The following is a 14616-nucleotide window of genomic DNA, read 5'->3' on the forward strand; positions in this document are numbered from 1 at the left end:
TTACCGCCCACACATGGACAGACCCCATCACATCCCACAAAATCAGAAATTATGGACGACTGACATTCAGCATCCGTTGTACAGCCACATCAAATCAACTCCTACATTTCAATTGAATCTAACATTACACTATAGAACCTGTTGGCAAGCCCAAAGTTTGGTTCAGTTGAAAGTCCCAGGTGTTGCAGTTGCATTACAGATGTCAATATGAGGCCCTTACTTGGTTCCACAATGGGGTCCAAGGATCCCCCTTCCTGGTTATCGCAGAAATAGTTTTCTTATATCAGCATGGTGCCTGCAAGAATCCTGCAAAGGATCTACCTCATTGTGGAAGGGTTCTATGTCACCCAGTGAACCCCATGACAAAAGGACCTTAAAGTCAAAGAAATGTTTTGTTTTCAGCTTGTAAATTTGTAAAGTTGTATTTTACTGGTTTCACTGACTAGTTACAGGATCTGATTCCAATCACAGAACACAATCCAACTCGATAAAGCTCTAAATTCAATTGGCTATTCCAGAAACTGTAATTTCTTCTATTGGCTGGAACCACATGAAAAATAATTCCAGATGAACAGTAATTAAATAGGATTTATTAAATAGTACTGTGTCCACGTGTTCCTAGTCTGATCCTTGTAAGTGGAATTTCTGTAAGTCTACTGAAAGTCATGGTAAGAAATAAACATTTCATTTTTATTAGTAATAACTACAAATCTTTATAAAAAGTAAAATTAAAAACAATTTTGCATAAAAATCAATGCCTCAATCTTTCTGAAGTAATCTGATAAAGGCCTGGCTTCACTGAACCTGCATCTACAGTCAGACTGAAGAGTTTAAGACCAGGTGGTTATATGAGAATGACAACTTAGCAGTTACCACTGGATAGGTGATGTGCCTGATCGGTGAGGGACTCCCTGGGGTGCCGTGTCAACCGTTTGAATTGAGTGACAACGCACATAACTTAATGGCTACTCCATTCAAAATGTATGGGACTTCCAAGTGGGGGACAAAGGGCACCCTCATTTTGTGACTGGTGGGGGTTCCAGCATTCAGGAATTCAGACACTCAACCAGTGTCATTCTGGGACAACCCCTTTAAAGTGGTTTTCTGCTGGTAAAACTTTCATGGTTTGTCATGATCTGTCTGCTGGAACCCCAATAATCCCTATAATCAAGATTGGCCCTGTCTGTTCTCAATGGGGCGAATTACTACATCTGCAGTCACTCTTCATTGAAATAATTGAACATTTTGGAACCTCGGCTCTTTCTAGATCTCGCATCTAACAGCCACCACAACGGTCAGGTCAAATTGACATATCATAAAAGTCTTAGCAGAAAACCCTCTTTCACATCTCTGCCAGTACTAGTGCAAAGTCGATCTGCATTTCCAACGTCATTGCTGGCCGGCAATGTGACTTGTGTCATTGCATACTGGGACTTACAGACCAGTAGCTAGAAAACCTTTTGCATTTAAAACGTTCCTGTGCTATTACAATACTTGCAGATGGCACAGACTTGCTGTCAGACATACAAATACATACAAATATTTACAAGGTTTCTTCCCCACAAGTTGCATCGCTGAATGCTATCCACAACATTATCTAACATTAAAATACAGTCTCCCGCCCCCTAGATGCTACAAATATTAGACTAAAACATCCAAGGACGGCTCTCCTCATTCATCCTCTGTGATTGGTGAGCATCCAGAGAAGAAGCTGGTATTACTGTTACAAAGCGCTTTCTTCTTTCTCTTCAGTATGGATGTTTGATTCTCCTGTGCATCTGCAGTCAGTCCCCCAGGGACAATGCTTGGTTTGCGCTGCAGCTTCAAGGACAGCACTTGGCCTATGTCACTTATTTCCTGTAGAACCTGTGGAGGCAGGCCATTGGTTATTATAATTAGAATAGTTCTACAAAATGGCTCTAGTGTCTTCAAATTAAATGTCAATGCTTTGTTCTAGCACTATTACTTCTAAATATTTAGTAGGTTAAGGGGTTGGACCATCTGGGGCATTGATGGTATAACATTAGGACATGCCATCAATGTCTGCTATAAGTCTAGAAGGTACCTCCAGAATGGGACCCCTGAAGTGAATAATATCCGTGCAAGCACAGTCACACTACATTCACTGCTAAGGGACTTCTGAAAATAGGCAAGTGCTCGATCAGCTCCTTTTGGAACCCCGATAGCAATGAATGGAGGCCATGCCACACATGCATAGTGTGCTTTCCTTCACTTCAGGGACCCCTTTCTCATGATAGGTGTGGGTACCACTGACAGCATATCCTAGCGTTATGCCATCAAAGTCCCAGATAGTCAACTGTCTTACTCCTACACAAGTTTGGTCTGGCACTAAACATAGAAAACCATTGGCTCCGATTCATGAAGACCAGCATCTGCTATGCTGATCTTCATGCAGCTAGCACTGCTGGGTGAACAATGTATATTATGACTAGGTGCAAATAAAAATGCACCTTACAATCCTGCAAATATTTACTACTGCTTTGACTTTATAGGGAAGACCGCATGCTGGGAGAAGGCAACCCATAAGATGCACATGGTCATACCTTTTTGGTGGGAGTGATGCAAGGTGGGGTGAAAAATGAGCTTCCAGATGTTACATCTTCAGGGTAGTCCATCTTCATTGAGTTTTCAGACTCCCGGGACTGATCTTCACTATTGGTGTCATCCTGTTGGTCAAACAATCCAAAATATTAAGAATACTGTGCAAAGAAATTTGTTTTAGGAAAAAAGTAAGGGGCAGAAAGCAAAGCCAGTAATCTGTCTTGTATAGACAAGACCTACAGCAAATACATTAAGGTAAAAAGATATTTTACTCAAGTAAAATCTCTCTTCCGTTCATTGGGGACGAAGACAAGACCGTGGGTATAGATGCTGCCACTTGGAAGCAGAAACTAAGCAAAAAGTGTGAACTACCACCAGATATACTCTTTCTACATAATGCTGAATAATTGGGCAAGAAACTAGAACTGAACAAGCCCCAAACTGAGGCAGATCCAAACAAATAACTAGGTGGGAGCTGTATGTCATCAGTCTGCAGAACCATGCGCCTAAGAGATGCATCTGTGGATACAAAGGTGTGTAGACTATAAAATCTTGGGAAGGTCACAGCCAAATGTGTTTGAAGAGCTAAATCCCAGTTAGGGTTGGGTGATATCAAAAATATTCAGACGATCACGATAAATACCTGTTTAAAAGGGGGGAAAAAAAAAAAAACACACACCCACAAGGAGACGTTACACTGCACGGGGCGGGGGCCCACAAGGAGACGTTACACTGCACAGGGCGGGGGCCCACAAGGAGACTTTACACTGCACAGGGCGGGGGCCCACAAGGAGACTTTACACTGCACGGGGCGGGGGCCCACAAGGAGACTTTACACTGCACGGGGCGGGGGCCCACAAGGAGACTTTACACTGCACGGGGCGGGGGCCCACAAGGAGACTTTACACTGCACGGGGCGGGGGCCCACAAGGAGACTTTACACTGCACGGGGCGGGGGCCCACAAGGAGAGACTTTACACTGCACGGGGCGGGGGCCCACAAGGAGAGACTTTACACTGCACGGGGCGGAGGCCCACAAGGAGAGACTTTACACTGCACGGGGCGGGGGCCCACAAGGAGAGACTTTACACTGCACGGGGCGGGGGCCCACAAGGAGACTTTACACTGCACGGGGCGGGGGCCACAAGGAGACGTTACACTGCATGGGGCGGGGGCCACAGGCCACCATACATACAATAATACTGTACAATATACTTTCTCGCTTGTGTGCTCCGATTCTGACATCAGATGTCGGTGGGCGGAGATTTGAATATAGGAGCAAGGAGGAGGGAGAGACGGGGGCGGGCCGCTGCAGGAAGTAATACGTTTCTAATTTTGTCATCAGAGCACACGAGTGAGGCAGCCGCAGAAAAAGTCTCTCCAGAAACACCCTACTCACAGAGTTCGCCACATAGAAGCGGCACGGGTAGGTGACGGACGGTGATGTCAGATGGTGGGTGGAGTCTGGAGACTTGATTAAGGAAGGCGGAGCAAGAAGGAGCCAGGAGTGAGTGGAAGTAATGTGTTTGTACTCACTACTCAGCACTATGCAAAGGTGCAGGGGCGGGCGCAGATTTAGAAGCGGTCAGCGCACATGACCGTTTCGATGATGTCACAAAATACTGCAGTAATTAGGTAACAGCGATATCACCGTATCGCAGTTTTTTTTAATACCGCAGTATATCGTGAACACCGGTATATCGCCCAACCCTAACCCTGGTGATGTACAGCCCGAAGGCTCCTAAATACGGAGTGATCCAGAATAGGAGTTCACTGGTACGCTTCCACAATTGCCAAACCAATCTGTCAAAAGACTGTGGCTTTTGACTCTGCTAATCCATTTCTAGGGCCATCCAGAATTACAGAGTCCACTCTTTGGAAGGAAGACATTTGAGAAAGGCAAGTGTGAATTGCCTGAAATAGATCAAGAGGTGTGGCGAGATCGGTCGGAGAGGGGAAAACAATATCTTTGTTGGGATAAGAAGAGAAAGAAGGTATTGGGCAAAATACCACCTTATCCTGATAGACATGAAGGAGCTACGAAAAGACATGATGGCCACCATAAAGGCAACTTTGTAGGAGGGGAAGCGAAAACAGACTTGTTTGCAATATAAAAAAAAATAAAAAAAATTTCAGCTTTATTACATCCAGAGTAAAATCCAGTACAGATACATATACACCGCTTTCATGTTTCGGGCACCAGGTTTGTCCTTACTCATAGCTAAAGTTGTGAACATGACCCACCTCTATTATATACACACAAACCAGGCAAACAGATCAAGGGAAATCAACTTGTTTCAATAAACTTGGATATGGTATATATAAAATTAAGTATATAATCATATCAAATAAAACAAACCAACAATGTGCACAGAAATAGGGAAAGAAAAGTTGTCCAATATCTGACCTACATTAATAACGGAGACCAATTTACAAGTCCCACAGAAAAAGCCGCCATCGAGGGAAAAACATCCAACAATATTTAAAATTTTTATATTTCACACAGAAATAGAAAAGAACGCAAATTTCCAATGTAAACAATAAAGAATTGGATCACGTTTATGGATAAGCATTTTGAGCACATTATTACCCTGTATACAGCATTATGCGTCCGGCCGCAATGATGGGGGATCCTGCCGTGCAAAATCATTTAACCCTTCAGATACAACTGTGGAGTTAGGCAGAGCGATGCGGCCCCCCACTGCCTTCTGATCAGAGCCCCCGCAGTTAAGTTGCAGGGCACTGATTGGTTATCATGGCAGCCTGGACACTGCTGATGCCTTCCAAGGTAAACTGCCTAATGAACTATGTACGAAAAAGTTTAAATTACCCCCTTTTGCAATTTTACATATAAAAATGAATAAAAATTTGATTAGGTATTGCTGCATCCGAAAATGTCTGAACTATTAAAATAATTTCCTGTGCAGTGAACAATGTAAAAGACAAAAAAAAAATAAAAAATTCACCATTTTTTGTCATCTTGTTCCTTCCAGAACACCTGGAAGGATGGGATGTTCTGGCCTATTTTTGGGGGCACCTGCCACAGAAGGCTGTTGTGACTATCTAAATCGGAAAGGACCATGTCTGACCTCAAAGACATGCGCCCCAGCATCTCTACGATAGTTTTATTGGTTTGAGAAACAATAGCAATATCTTGCCTAAGGAATGTGCCCACTCCAGTTCCGCTGACATTGGGGAAGCAGGCACCGATAGGCTGGGGTCACGGACGCTAGGTGGCGATTCTCAACAGGTCGTGCAGAGGGGATCCGACTAACAGCATTGGAATTTGTGTGCAAGGAGAGCAAGCAAAATGCCACATGGAGGGAGAAGGGATTCAGCTCTAGGTTCTGACATGGTGGCCCAGCTAACTATCCCAAGGGGAGAAAAAGGGAGGAAAAAAAACAAAATAAGAAGAGCAGTGAGGTGCTGTACCATGATGAAACTGAAGCTGCTGGGACTCATTACCACTCGGATGCCAGAGCAACAAATCCCCTTACAGGTACTCGGCTAAGGGGGCTGCAGAAGAGACACTGCAGTGGAGGTGCTGAGGAGAAAGCAGTCGGAAGGGAGGTGCAGACCAATCCGGAATAAAACCAGGGCTAGTAAGACAAACATGAGGCTTAAGACAGCTCATCTTGTAGGAACCTCAGCACTAGAAGCACAGGAGCAGTTAATGGTTAACCCCTAGTGGCCCAAGTTAACCCCTAGTGGATTGTACAGGAATAAGGGTCCTCCCAGAATACAGTGGCAACAGTACCAGAAAGGGGAAAGAGAACCGTGGTACGATGCTTGCTAGCCAAGTAGGCCCCAGGTAGCACCACAGACCTTAAAACAATCACTTTAACAGGGAATGAGGACCATATACTTAACTGTTCCGTTTTTTGCCCACCCAAATTCATGCTGCCCCTTGGGGAGGAAAGCTATGCTGGAAAACAGGGGCACTTGAGATCTACTTTCCATACTTGCCTTCCAGAGGTAGGGAACAAACAGGCTTGGTGAGCCACTCCTTGTGCGTGGGTGACAGGTGACAACTGCCTGTAGCCCCAGAGAGTAAAAAGTGGTTTGTTTAACAGATCTGCCAGGCAGGTACATCTGCCTCCTACCAAAACTTTCTTAGTGAGGCGTACACACTTTCTCATCATCCACATACTAGTGCCAGCACCTATACACATGGTCTTGCATGTGTTCCCCAATGATACTGATAAGAAATACAAAATAAACTATAGCATGCAAATAACTAGTATACTATGGTGAACCAAGAGATAACACCCATGCAAACTGCCATTTATTCACATTTACTAGTGGAAAAACAATGTGACTCCTTTAACAAAATCTGATTCATAGGGAGTAAATTCTAGTAAGAAAAGTACCCCTTTAAAACCAATATAAAACATCACGTTCACCAAATGAATACAAACCTGAAAGAAACGTACATGTAGTTGTCCTAGTCTACTGCCTTGCTCTTGACCATATAAAAGGCTATCAAGTGAAGTGCTAGAATTGCATAGCTGCAAATTTGCATTTGGTTTGGCACTAGGCACACAGGTTTAACAGATTTGGTTCTTAGTCCAGCCTATAACAAACTTACCGAGAAGTTATCCCTGTTGCGGCATTTACTTGGGTCACAGTAACAATCCTCTGAGCAGTTCTGCTTGTTTTTCCTACAGCGACACATTTTATTCCCACAACGCCCTTTACAAGAGCACTATAATAGCAGGAAAAAGGCACAGAAGCTTAGGATTATTACCACTTTCCATCCCCTATGAAGGCACATCCGTAAACATATTGAGCTGTTCGGTCACAAAGTGTTACCTTTTTCTAGCTGTGCGACTGGTACTTTCACTTTGTGCTGGCCATTAATAACCCTCATCTCTAAACTACTGAGAGGCCATAAAACACTAAGAGGACCTGTCACCTCTCCCAACATGCCTGTTTTAATAACTACACGCATTTCCCATTTGATAACAATTCTGGAACATCTATTCGTATGACTATGTTGTGCCATTCCTTTATTATTTCTACTACAAGTTATGAATGAATTGCTATTAGCCTTCAGTAAGGGTACAGAGGGGAGGTAACCAGTTTGGGGTGGGGTCAGGGGGTGTGTGTACCTGCACAGACTCAATCCATCCAATCAGTGCTGCCATTTTCAGACTATGCAGGGACACTCCCAACTGGTTACCACCCCTCTGTACCCTTACTGAAGGCTAATAGCAATTCATTCATAACTTCTAGTAGAAATAACAGAGGAATGGCACAACAGAGACATAAGAATAGATGCTCCAGAATTGTTAGTACGTGGGGAATGCATGAAGCTATTAACATGTCAGGAGTCGTAAAAAGGTCATCTTTAAGCCACATTCTTATCAGTAAAATAAGTAGTGAGCTATAATGAGTGTTTATAACGTCAGAGAGCAGAGATAAAGAGCCCGTCAGTTCCTGGTCTGATGGAAAAGTCTGAAAATCCAGAGGCTGCTACTAGAGCATATCAGCTCTGTACAGAAAAAACGGACTTCATATTTTTTTAATTTTTATAAAGACCAATAAAAAAAATATTTTAAGCTCAAAATTAGTACAATGCAATAAAAATAAATTGCCCCCAAAAGGTGTACATAGCCTTTAAGTTAATCTCATCAAAAAGTACAATCAGAAATATGGCAAACACCCTAATTTGTCCTTATTTTTACACTTTCATAAATTAGGTCCATTAAAAAGGGAAAAAAATAATATTATATAGTTAAATGGTTTTCCAGGTGTTTAATACTGACTGCCCATCAGGATAGGTCACAAATATAATTTGTGGGGGTCCAACTCCCGGGACCCCCGCCAATAAGTTGTTCTAAGAGACCATGCCTCTTCCTAGGCCTGTAACGTCATGGTCATCTGTCACAAGGCCTAGACGCAGGTAAGCTACTTGGCCCAAGTTACAATACCAAGAACAGCCGCTATGCAATGGATGGTACTGGCTTAATAACTGGTGAGGAGACCATGGCCTCCTCAAACATCCAATTTTGCGCGACTGCTGGACTTCTGCTGATATATTGATGACCTACCCTGAAGATGGGTCATCAATATTAAACTCCAGGAAAACTCCTTTAAGAAATCAAACAAGGGTTGAAATGTTTCACTCACCCCATTTGACACTTTCTTGGACGGTTTGTCATTTTGGCTAGGGATCCAGTTCTTGTCGCTTAAGTCATCTTCAGACTCCGATTCAGATAATAAATCTTCCAAGACTACTGTAGCAGATTTTGCTGTTGTTCGACGCAGAATTCTAGGCTAAAAATAAAATTAAAATAAGTATGCAAGAAGTTTGAGAATTGAAGGGAGACAACATGGACAAATAGTCTTTACCTTGGGAGGAACAAAATCAAAGGGAGAATCTGGAGAGCTGACAGCAAGCATCTCAGATTTGCTGAACATTTTCTTTCCACTTGCAGCTTGAAGTAAGGCCAATTTCTTGAACAAAATAAATAAATTACTAAATACATTTGAGAAGTTTAACAAAACAAACCCTGCCGGCCAGAAGCAGTATAATAGTTTTACAACTGGCCGATAACCACTTTCCAAAAAGCTTAATAGAATTTAACAAGGGGTTATAAAGTGTGTTGAGGGTCGAGAAATATGCATATATATATATATTTATATCCATACATGCATGCAAATACGTGCTTGCATGTGTGATATATATATGCATGCACTGACTGCCACGTCATAGGACGATGTATGCAGATGTGCCCAGCATCTGCCCCTAGTGGTCTACACAGGGACTCATTGGCCCCTGTGGAAAATATGTGCCCCCAAATAAGTGTGTGTGTGTGTGTAAGTGTGTGTGTGTGTGTAAGTGTGTGTGTGTGTGTGTGTGTGTGTGTGTGTGTGTGTGTGTGTGTGTGTGTGTATGTGTGTGTGTGTGTGTGTATGTGTGTGTATGTGTGTGTATGTGTGTGTGTATATATATATATATATATATATATATATATATATATATATATATATATATATATATATATATATATATATATATGCCCTCAGCAATCACTTGTAAGGCATTAACCCTGGCATTGCTGAATCCCTAACCAACTAACAGGAGCATCCCTGTTCCCTATACTTCTAACAGGAGCCAACCCTTGCATTGCTGGATCCCTACCCTTTAGTTCCCCTTACCCTAATCCTACTATACTTGCAAGGTATGAACCCTTGCATTGCTGGATCCCTACCCAATGTCTGGCCTGCATTCACCCCTGCAGGGCCACCAATCTTAGGGATAGAATTAGACAGGTGGGGTGGGCTGCTAATACGTGTGTGTGTGTATTGTATAGTTAGTTTGTGGGTAGAATTTGGGAACCGTGTAGTGCTGTATTTAGTACTGTATTGTTAGTGTATTGCATGCGTAGTGTATTGTTGGTAATAATAAATACTGTGTTTTATATATAACTGTGTAATGTGTGGTTATTAACGATAGTTTAGTAAGGTGCATGTAGCTAGCATAGTGATTAGTGTAAGGCAAAGTATAGTCAAAGCATTGTATTGTTATAAAGGTATAAATAGGCGGAGTCATCAATAGACGGCTCCTCCCATTTATGAATATTAATTATCGATATTTGCGTAAATATTGTTGATTAATATTCTCCCTTTACAAAGTGTGTGGCGTTGAGACATAAGTACAGTTGGAAGGCACCTTGCAGTGATGGGGGTCCAACATATGGATGGAGTTTGGATGGTTACCTCTGGGTATTTGGAATGGGATAGGAACAGGGTCTGATGTGAATCAATGTTCAAGTGAGTAAAATAAAAATTTTTACAAAACACACCATTGATGGGGTCCGTGGCTTTAGACACACTGGCTAGTTTCACTTTAGTGGCTGGGAAACCCAGAAGGCTGTACCTGCAGATAACAGTCTGCCGGAGGTTTCTGGATCCAGCACCGCTGGATACTACTGCCTTTCTACTAGACCCCATATGACTAATAGGGTCCAGCTGCTACCTAACAAATACACTGAGAATCAACTGGACAAAACACACTGCAAGCAGAAGCAGATTCCTAGCATTGTCTGACAGACCTGGTGGCCGCAGGTGTGAACGAGGACTTAGAAATCCCACCTTAAAAGATGCTGTCCCACCATCATAAGTTTTATGACTGATGTTCTGCCAATCCTTGATCACAGTTGAGGCATACCTGTGTAGGGGGCGAGTGCATAGTACACCGCTGACAAATGTATAGTGTAGCAAATACATATTTGCTGCATTACTAACCAAATGTCTCCTCTGAGCTACCCATGAAATGTAATGTAAAAAGGGGCCCATGTTTGCTGTATTTTCACTCACTTGTTTGTACAAATCATTTTCGTGGATGAGTTGTTGGTTTTTTTCACACAGCTCCTTCATTTTTTCAATTTCTTCATCCTTGGAAGAAACAATTATTTAATACATGCCAAGCAGACAGGACAACTAAACAGGTTTGCAACTATGAATACTACAGTGATCCTACAATACAATATTAACAACTATCTCTACGGAAACCTGAAAATTTGTTCCGAAGCCTAAAAAAAGTGAATAAAAAAATAACAAAATAAAAAAACAAAGGAGGACTGTGCAATCTAAACTGTAAAATATAGATAAAGCAAGTCCTGCTTAATCCCTTTCCAGAAGGAAGTGGGCATTATGACACTGCAATGGAGTGCATTGGCATACAGTCCTGGTTAAAAACTGAGACATAATTTTGGTTTTCACAAAGTTTGCTGCTTCAGTGGTTTTTAAACTTTTCGAAATGTTAGCAGGTCATTTTGTGACAGGGCTGAAATGCAGTGGAATTTTTTTTTAAGTTACCGTATTTTTCACCCTATAAGACGCACTGGGGCGAATGATGCAGTTTACAATGATACATCGCCGACCGAATGCTACACCCGCCGACCGTGCTGTGCATCAGTACGGAGGGGCTGGGGGCCGGAAATCCATCAGCAGCCTCACACACCCCTGCAAATCCTCCAATCACTATCCTGTGTGTGCAAATGTAGACAGGTCCTGGCCTCATCGGCACAACCAGCCACGGCTTCCCCTGGGTCATGGGCAGTGATCTGCCTGTGAAAGAGCAGAGGAGACGCCCAGGACCCGCCTACATTTGCTCCCGCAGAATAGTGATTGGAGGATTTGCAGAGGTGCGTGACTGTGTGATGCTGCTGATTGGTGGATTTCCGGGGGTGAGAGATCAGCTAGGAGACTCACATCTCAATAAGGTCCAATGGCAGCTGGGTCCGGTGCAGTCACTATCACTATATTCTATTGCAGCGGGACCCGCTCACTGTAGTAATCCCATCTATAACTGTAGGCATTGTTTAACAATCTTCAATACATCATTAATCTTCACTTACTAACGTCCGTATCAGGCAGGAGGCCGGGGGCGGGCACTGGCAGCGCAACTCGCTACGTCACGCGCTTGCTCCGCCTATTTTATGAGTGAAGCAAGCGGCGCGGGCGCATGACGTAGTGAGTTACGCTGCCAGTGCCCGCCTGCCTGATACGGACATTAGCAAGTGAAAATTAATGGATGTATTGAAGATTATTGTTAAACAATGCCTACAGTTATAGATAGGATTACTACAGTGAGCGGGGCTCGGTGCAATAGAATACAGTGACTGCACCAGGCCACGCTGCCATTACAAAACTAGATGCCGGCCCCCACCCTCTGTATTGGGGGTTCATTCACACTACACAGGGACACTTATGGGGGTGGGATCTGTGGATGACTGCCAGCCACAGATGCCCCCATAACAGTGCCTGCCACAGATTCACAATCAACGATTGTCAAAACGTATCTATTATTTCCCTGTACAATGACCTCTGCACAGGTCACAGAGCATGCCTAGGAAACTCTCGTAGAAGTCAATTAGGTCCCCTCCAGATGTGGGATTACCATAAAACAATTTTAGCGCTTTCTAAATGCCATTAAAGGGGTTATCCAAACCTGAAAAACCCACAATGCCCGGGCCCCTCATACGGGGGAAGCTAGATGTCGCCAATAGCAGGCCACGATGGTGACCTGCCCCCTGGACGCAGGGGCTGTAATAAATTGCGGAATTCGGAACGGATGCTTACACAAATATATGGTAGTCTGAATGAGCCCTAAAATATACACCATTTACAGCAGATCCTGTGCTTCCACAGTGTAATCTCCTACTCTGGGTGAAATGGAATAAACTTGTACATACTGGACTCCAATATGGATTACCTGGAACTTCAGCCTCTCCAGCAGCTGTTTCTCCCTCTCTGTCACTTTGTCCTCAGCAGGTTGTTCAATGTCAGTGGCTACTGGTTGCTTCTGCTGTAACCGGCTCAGCAAGTAAAGTATCTGAGGAATAGAAATAAAAAGGAATGAAAATCATGGCGTTTGGTCTTTACAAAATCCCCTGCGGATATCTTATAGATAGGGGACAAGTTGTCTTAATGGGACAACCCGTTTAAAGGGATTTTTTTGTGTCTTTAAAGGGATTCTGTCACATCGTTTTAGCTTATAGAGCTGCAGACATGCACGGCTAGATCGCAGCTAGCATGTCCGCAATATACCTGTTCCATAAAGCTGTGTCCCTTTATTGTGTTTAAAAAAATAATAATAATATTTAGAGATATGTAAATGAGCCTGTAAGTAGCCCAAGGGGCAGCACTAACCATCTTGGAGCCCAGCACCGCCTGCGTCCTCCCAATATACTCCTTGCTCACAGTTAGATTGCCGTGATCTCACGATGCGCAAGCTCGCTTATGCGCAGTGCCGGTATAGTGTTCCTTCCCTGTTCTGGTATCAGCCTCTTACCAGGGTCATTTACATATCTCTAAAATATTTTTTTAAACAAAATAAAAAACACACAGCGCTATTGGACAGGTATATTGCGGACATGCTAGCGGCGATCTAGCCGTGCATGTCTGCAGCTCTATAAGCTTAAATGAGGTGACAGAATCCCTTTAAACTGCCAGCACTAGCATTTGGTTCAGCTTTCTAAAGGTATTCTGATATGTAATAGTAGGAGAACCATTCTGGGAAAGGAGGGGGAAAAAAAAAAAAAAAAAGTAAGCAAATTACCTTACAAGAGTCAGAGGTGGACCTACCCGGTAGACGAGTCATAGTGGTCCTGCCCCAATCACACCCAAAATGGCCTGACTGACGTCCCCGAGGGCAAGATACTTTATCTTGCACCCATTTTAAATCCCCCACACTACACATTTTCCTCTACTTCCAATGCAGCGAAGCTGTGTACCTCCTCCCTGGCACATGCACATCTGCATGGATGTCAATCAAGCTGTACTGAGTGGGTTTAGAACATGGCCATCATGATTCTTCAGCCAAGCAGATACACCTCCTTGACTCCTGCTGATGGACTGCATACAGTACGTACAGCAATTAAGCATTCTTTACAAAATGCTGTTCTTACTATTACATCTAAACCACTAGCATGCTGCTATGCATCTGAGATTTAGGGGCCCAAGCTACTTAAATCAAACTTGTCCATCGCTGGAATGTATAGTAAATTACTCCTCTCCAGCAGCATCAGGCACATGTGTATTGAAGCAAGGACCACCATCTCCCGCTTCATTCGTGCAATGCACATGTGCTTATTGGCTCTGGACCAATCTCCCAGTAAGCTGGATCTTTATTTTCTATACTTTGCAGGGGCAGAGTAGTTTGACATGGACAGCTTTGGGGCTCCATACCCCAGCTGCATAATGGCATGCTAGTGGTTTAGTGGCCCCCAGACCAGATTTTAAAAAGCTAAGGCCTCTTTCACACTTGCGTTGTCCGGATCCGGCGTGTACTCCACTTGCCGGAATTACACGTCGGATCCGGAAAAACGCAAGTATACTGAAAGCATTTGAAGACGGATCCGTCTTCAAAATGCTTTCAGAGTTACTATGGCACCCAGGACGCTATTAAAGTCCTGGTTGCCATAGTAGTAGTGGGGAGCGGGGGAGCAGCATACTTACCATCCGTGCGGCTCCCGGGGCGCTCCAGAGTGACGTCAGAGCGCCCCATGCGCATGGATGACGTGTCCATGCGATCACGTGATC

At 43.6% G+C, this 14616-nt stretch overlaps 1 protein-coding gene across 1 annotated transcript in view; it reads right to left on the bottom strand.

Moving 5' to 3' along the window:
- Positions 1-570: 570 nt before the first annotated feature.
- Positions 571-14616, bottom strand: part of KIF4A (kinesin family member 4A) — an 81519-nt gene continuing 67473 nt past the window's right edge. Inside the window, exons 25-31 of the mRNA XM_044306431.1 lie at positions 12788-12907; positions 10888-10965; positions 8917-9021; positions 8695-8841; positions 7151-7267; positions 2565-2687; positions 571-1866 (exon numbers count right to left, since the gene is read on the bottom strand). Of these exons, the coding sequence (XP_044162366.1) occupies positions 1672-1866; positions 2565-2687; positions 7151-7267; positions 8695-8841; positions 8917-9021; positions 10888-10965; positions 12788-12907 (885 nt within the window). The 3' untranslated portion in view covers positions 571-1671. The remainder of the gene's footprint in view (positions 1867-2564; positions 2688-7150; positions 7268-8694; positions 8842-8916; positions 9022-10887; positions 10966-12787; positions 12908-14616) is intronic.

Source organism: Bufo gargarizans, chromosome 9 (assembly GCF_014858855.1).
Source record: "Bufo gargarizans isolate SCDJY-AF-19 chromosome 9, ASM1485885v1, whole genome shotgun sequence".
Classification (NCBI taxonomy): Eukaryota; Metazoa; Chordata; class Amphibia; order Anura; family Bufonidae; genus Bufo; species Bufo gargarizans.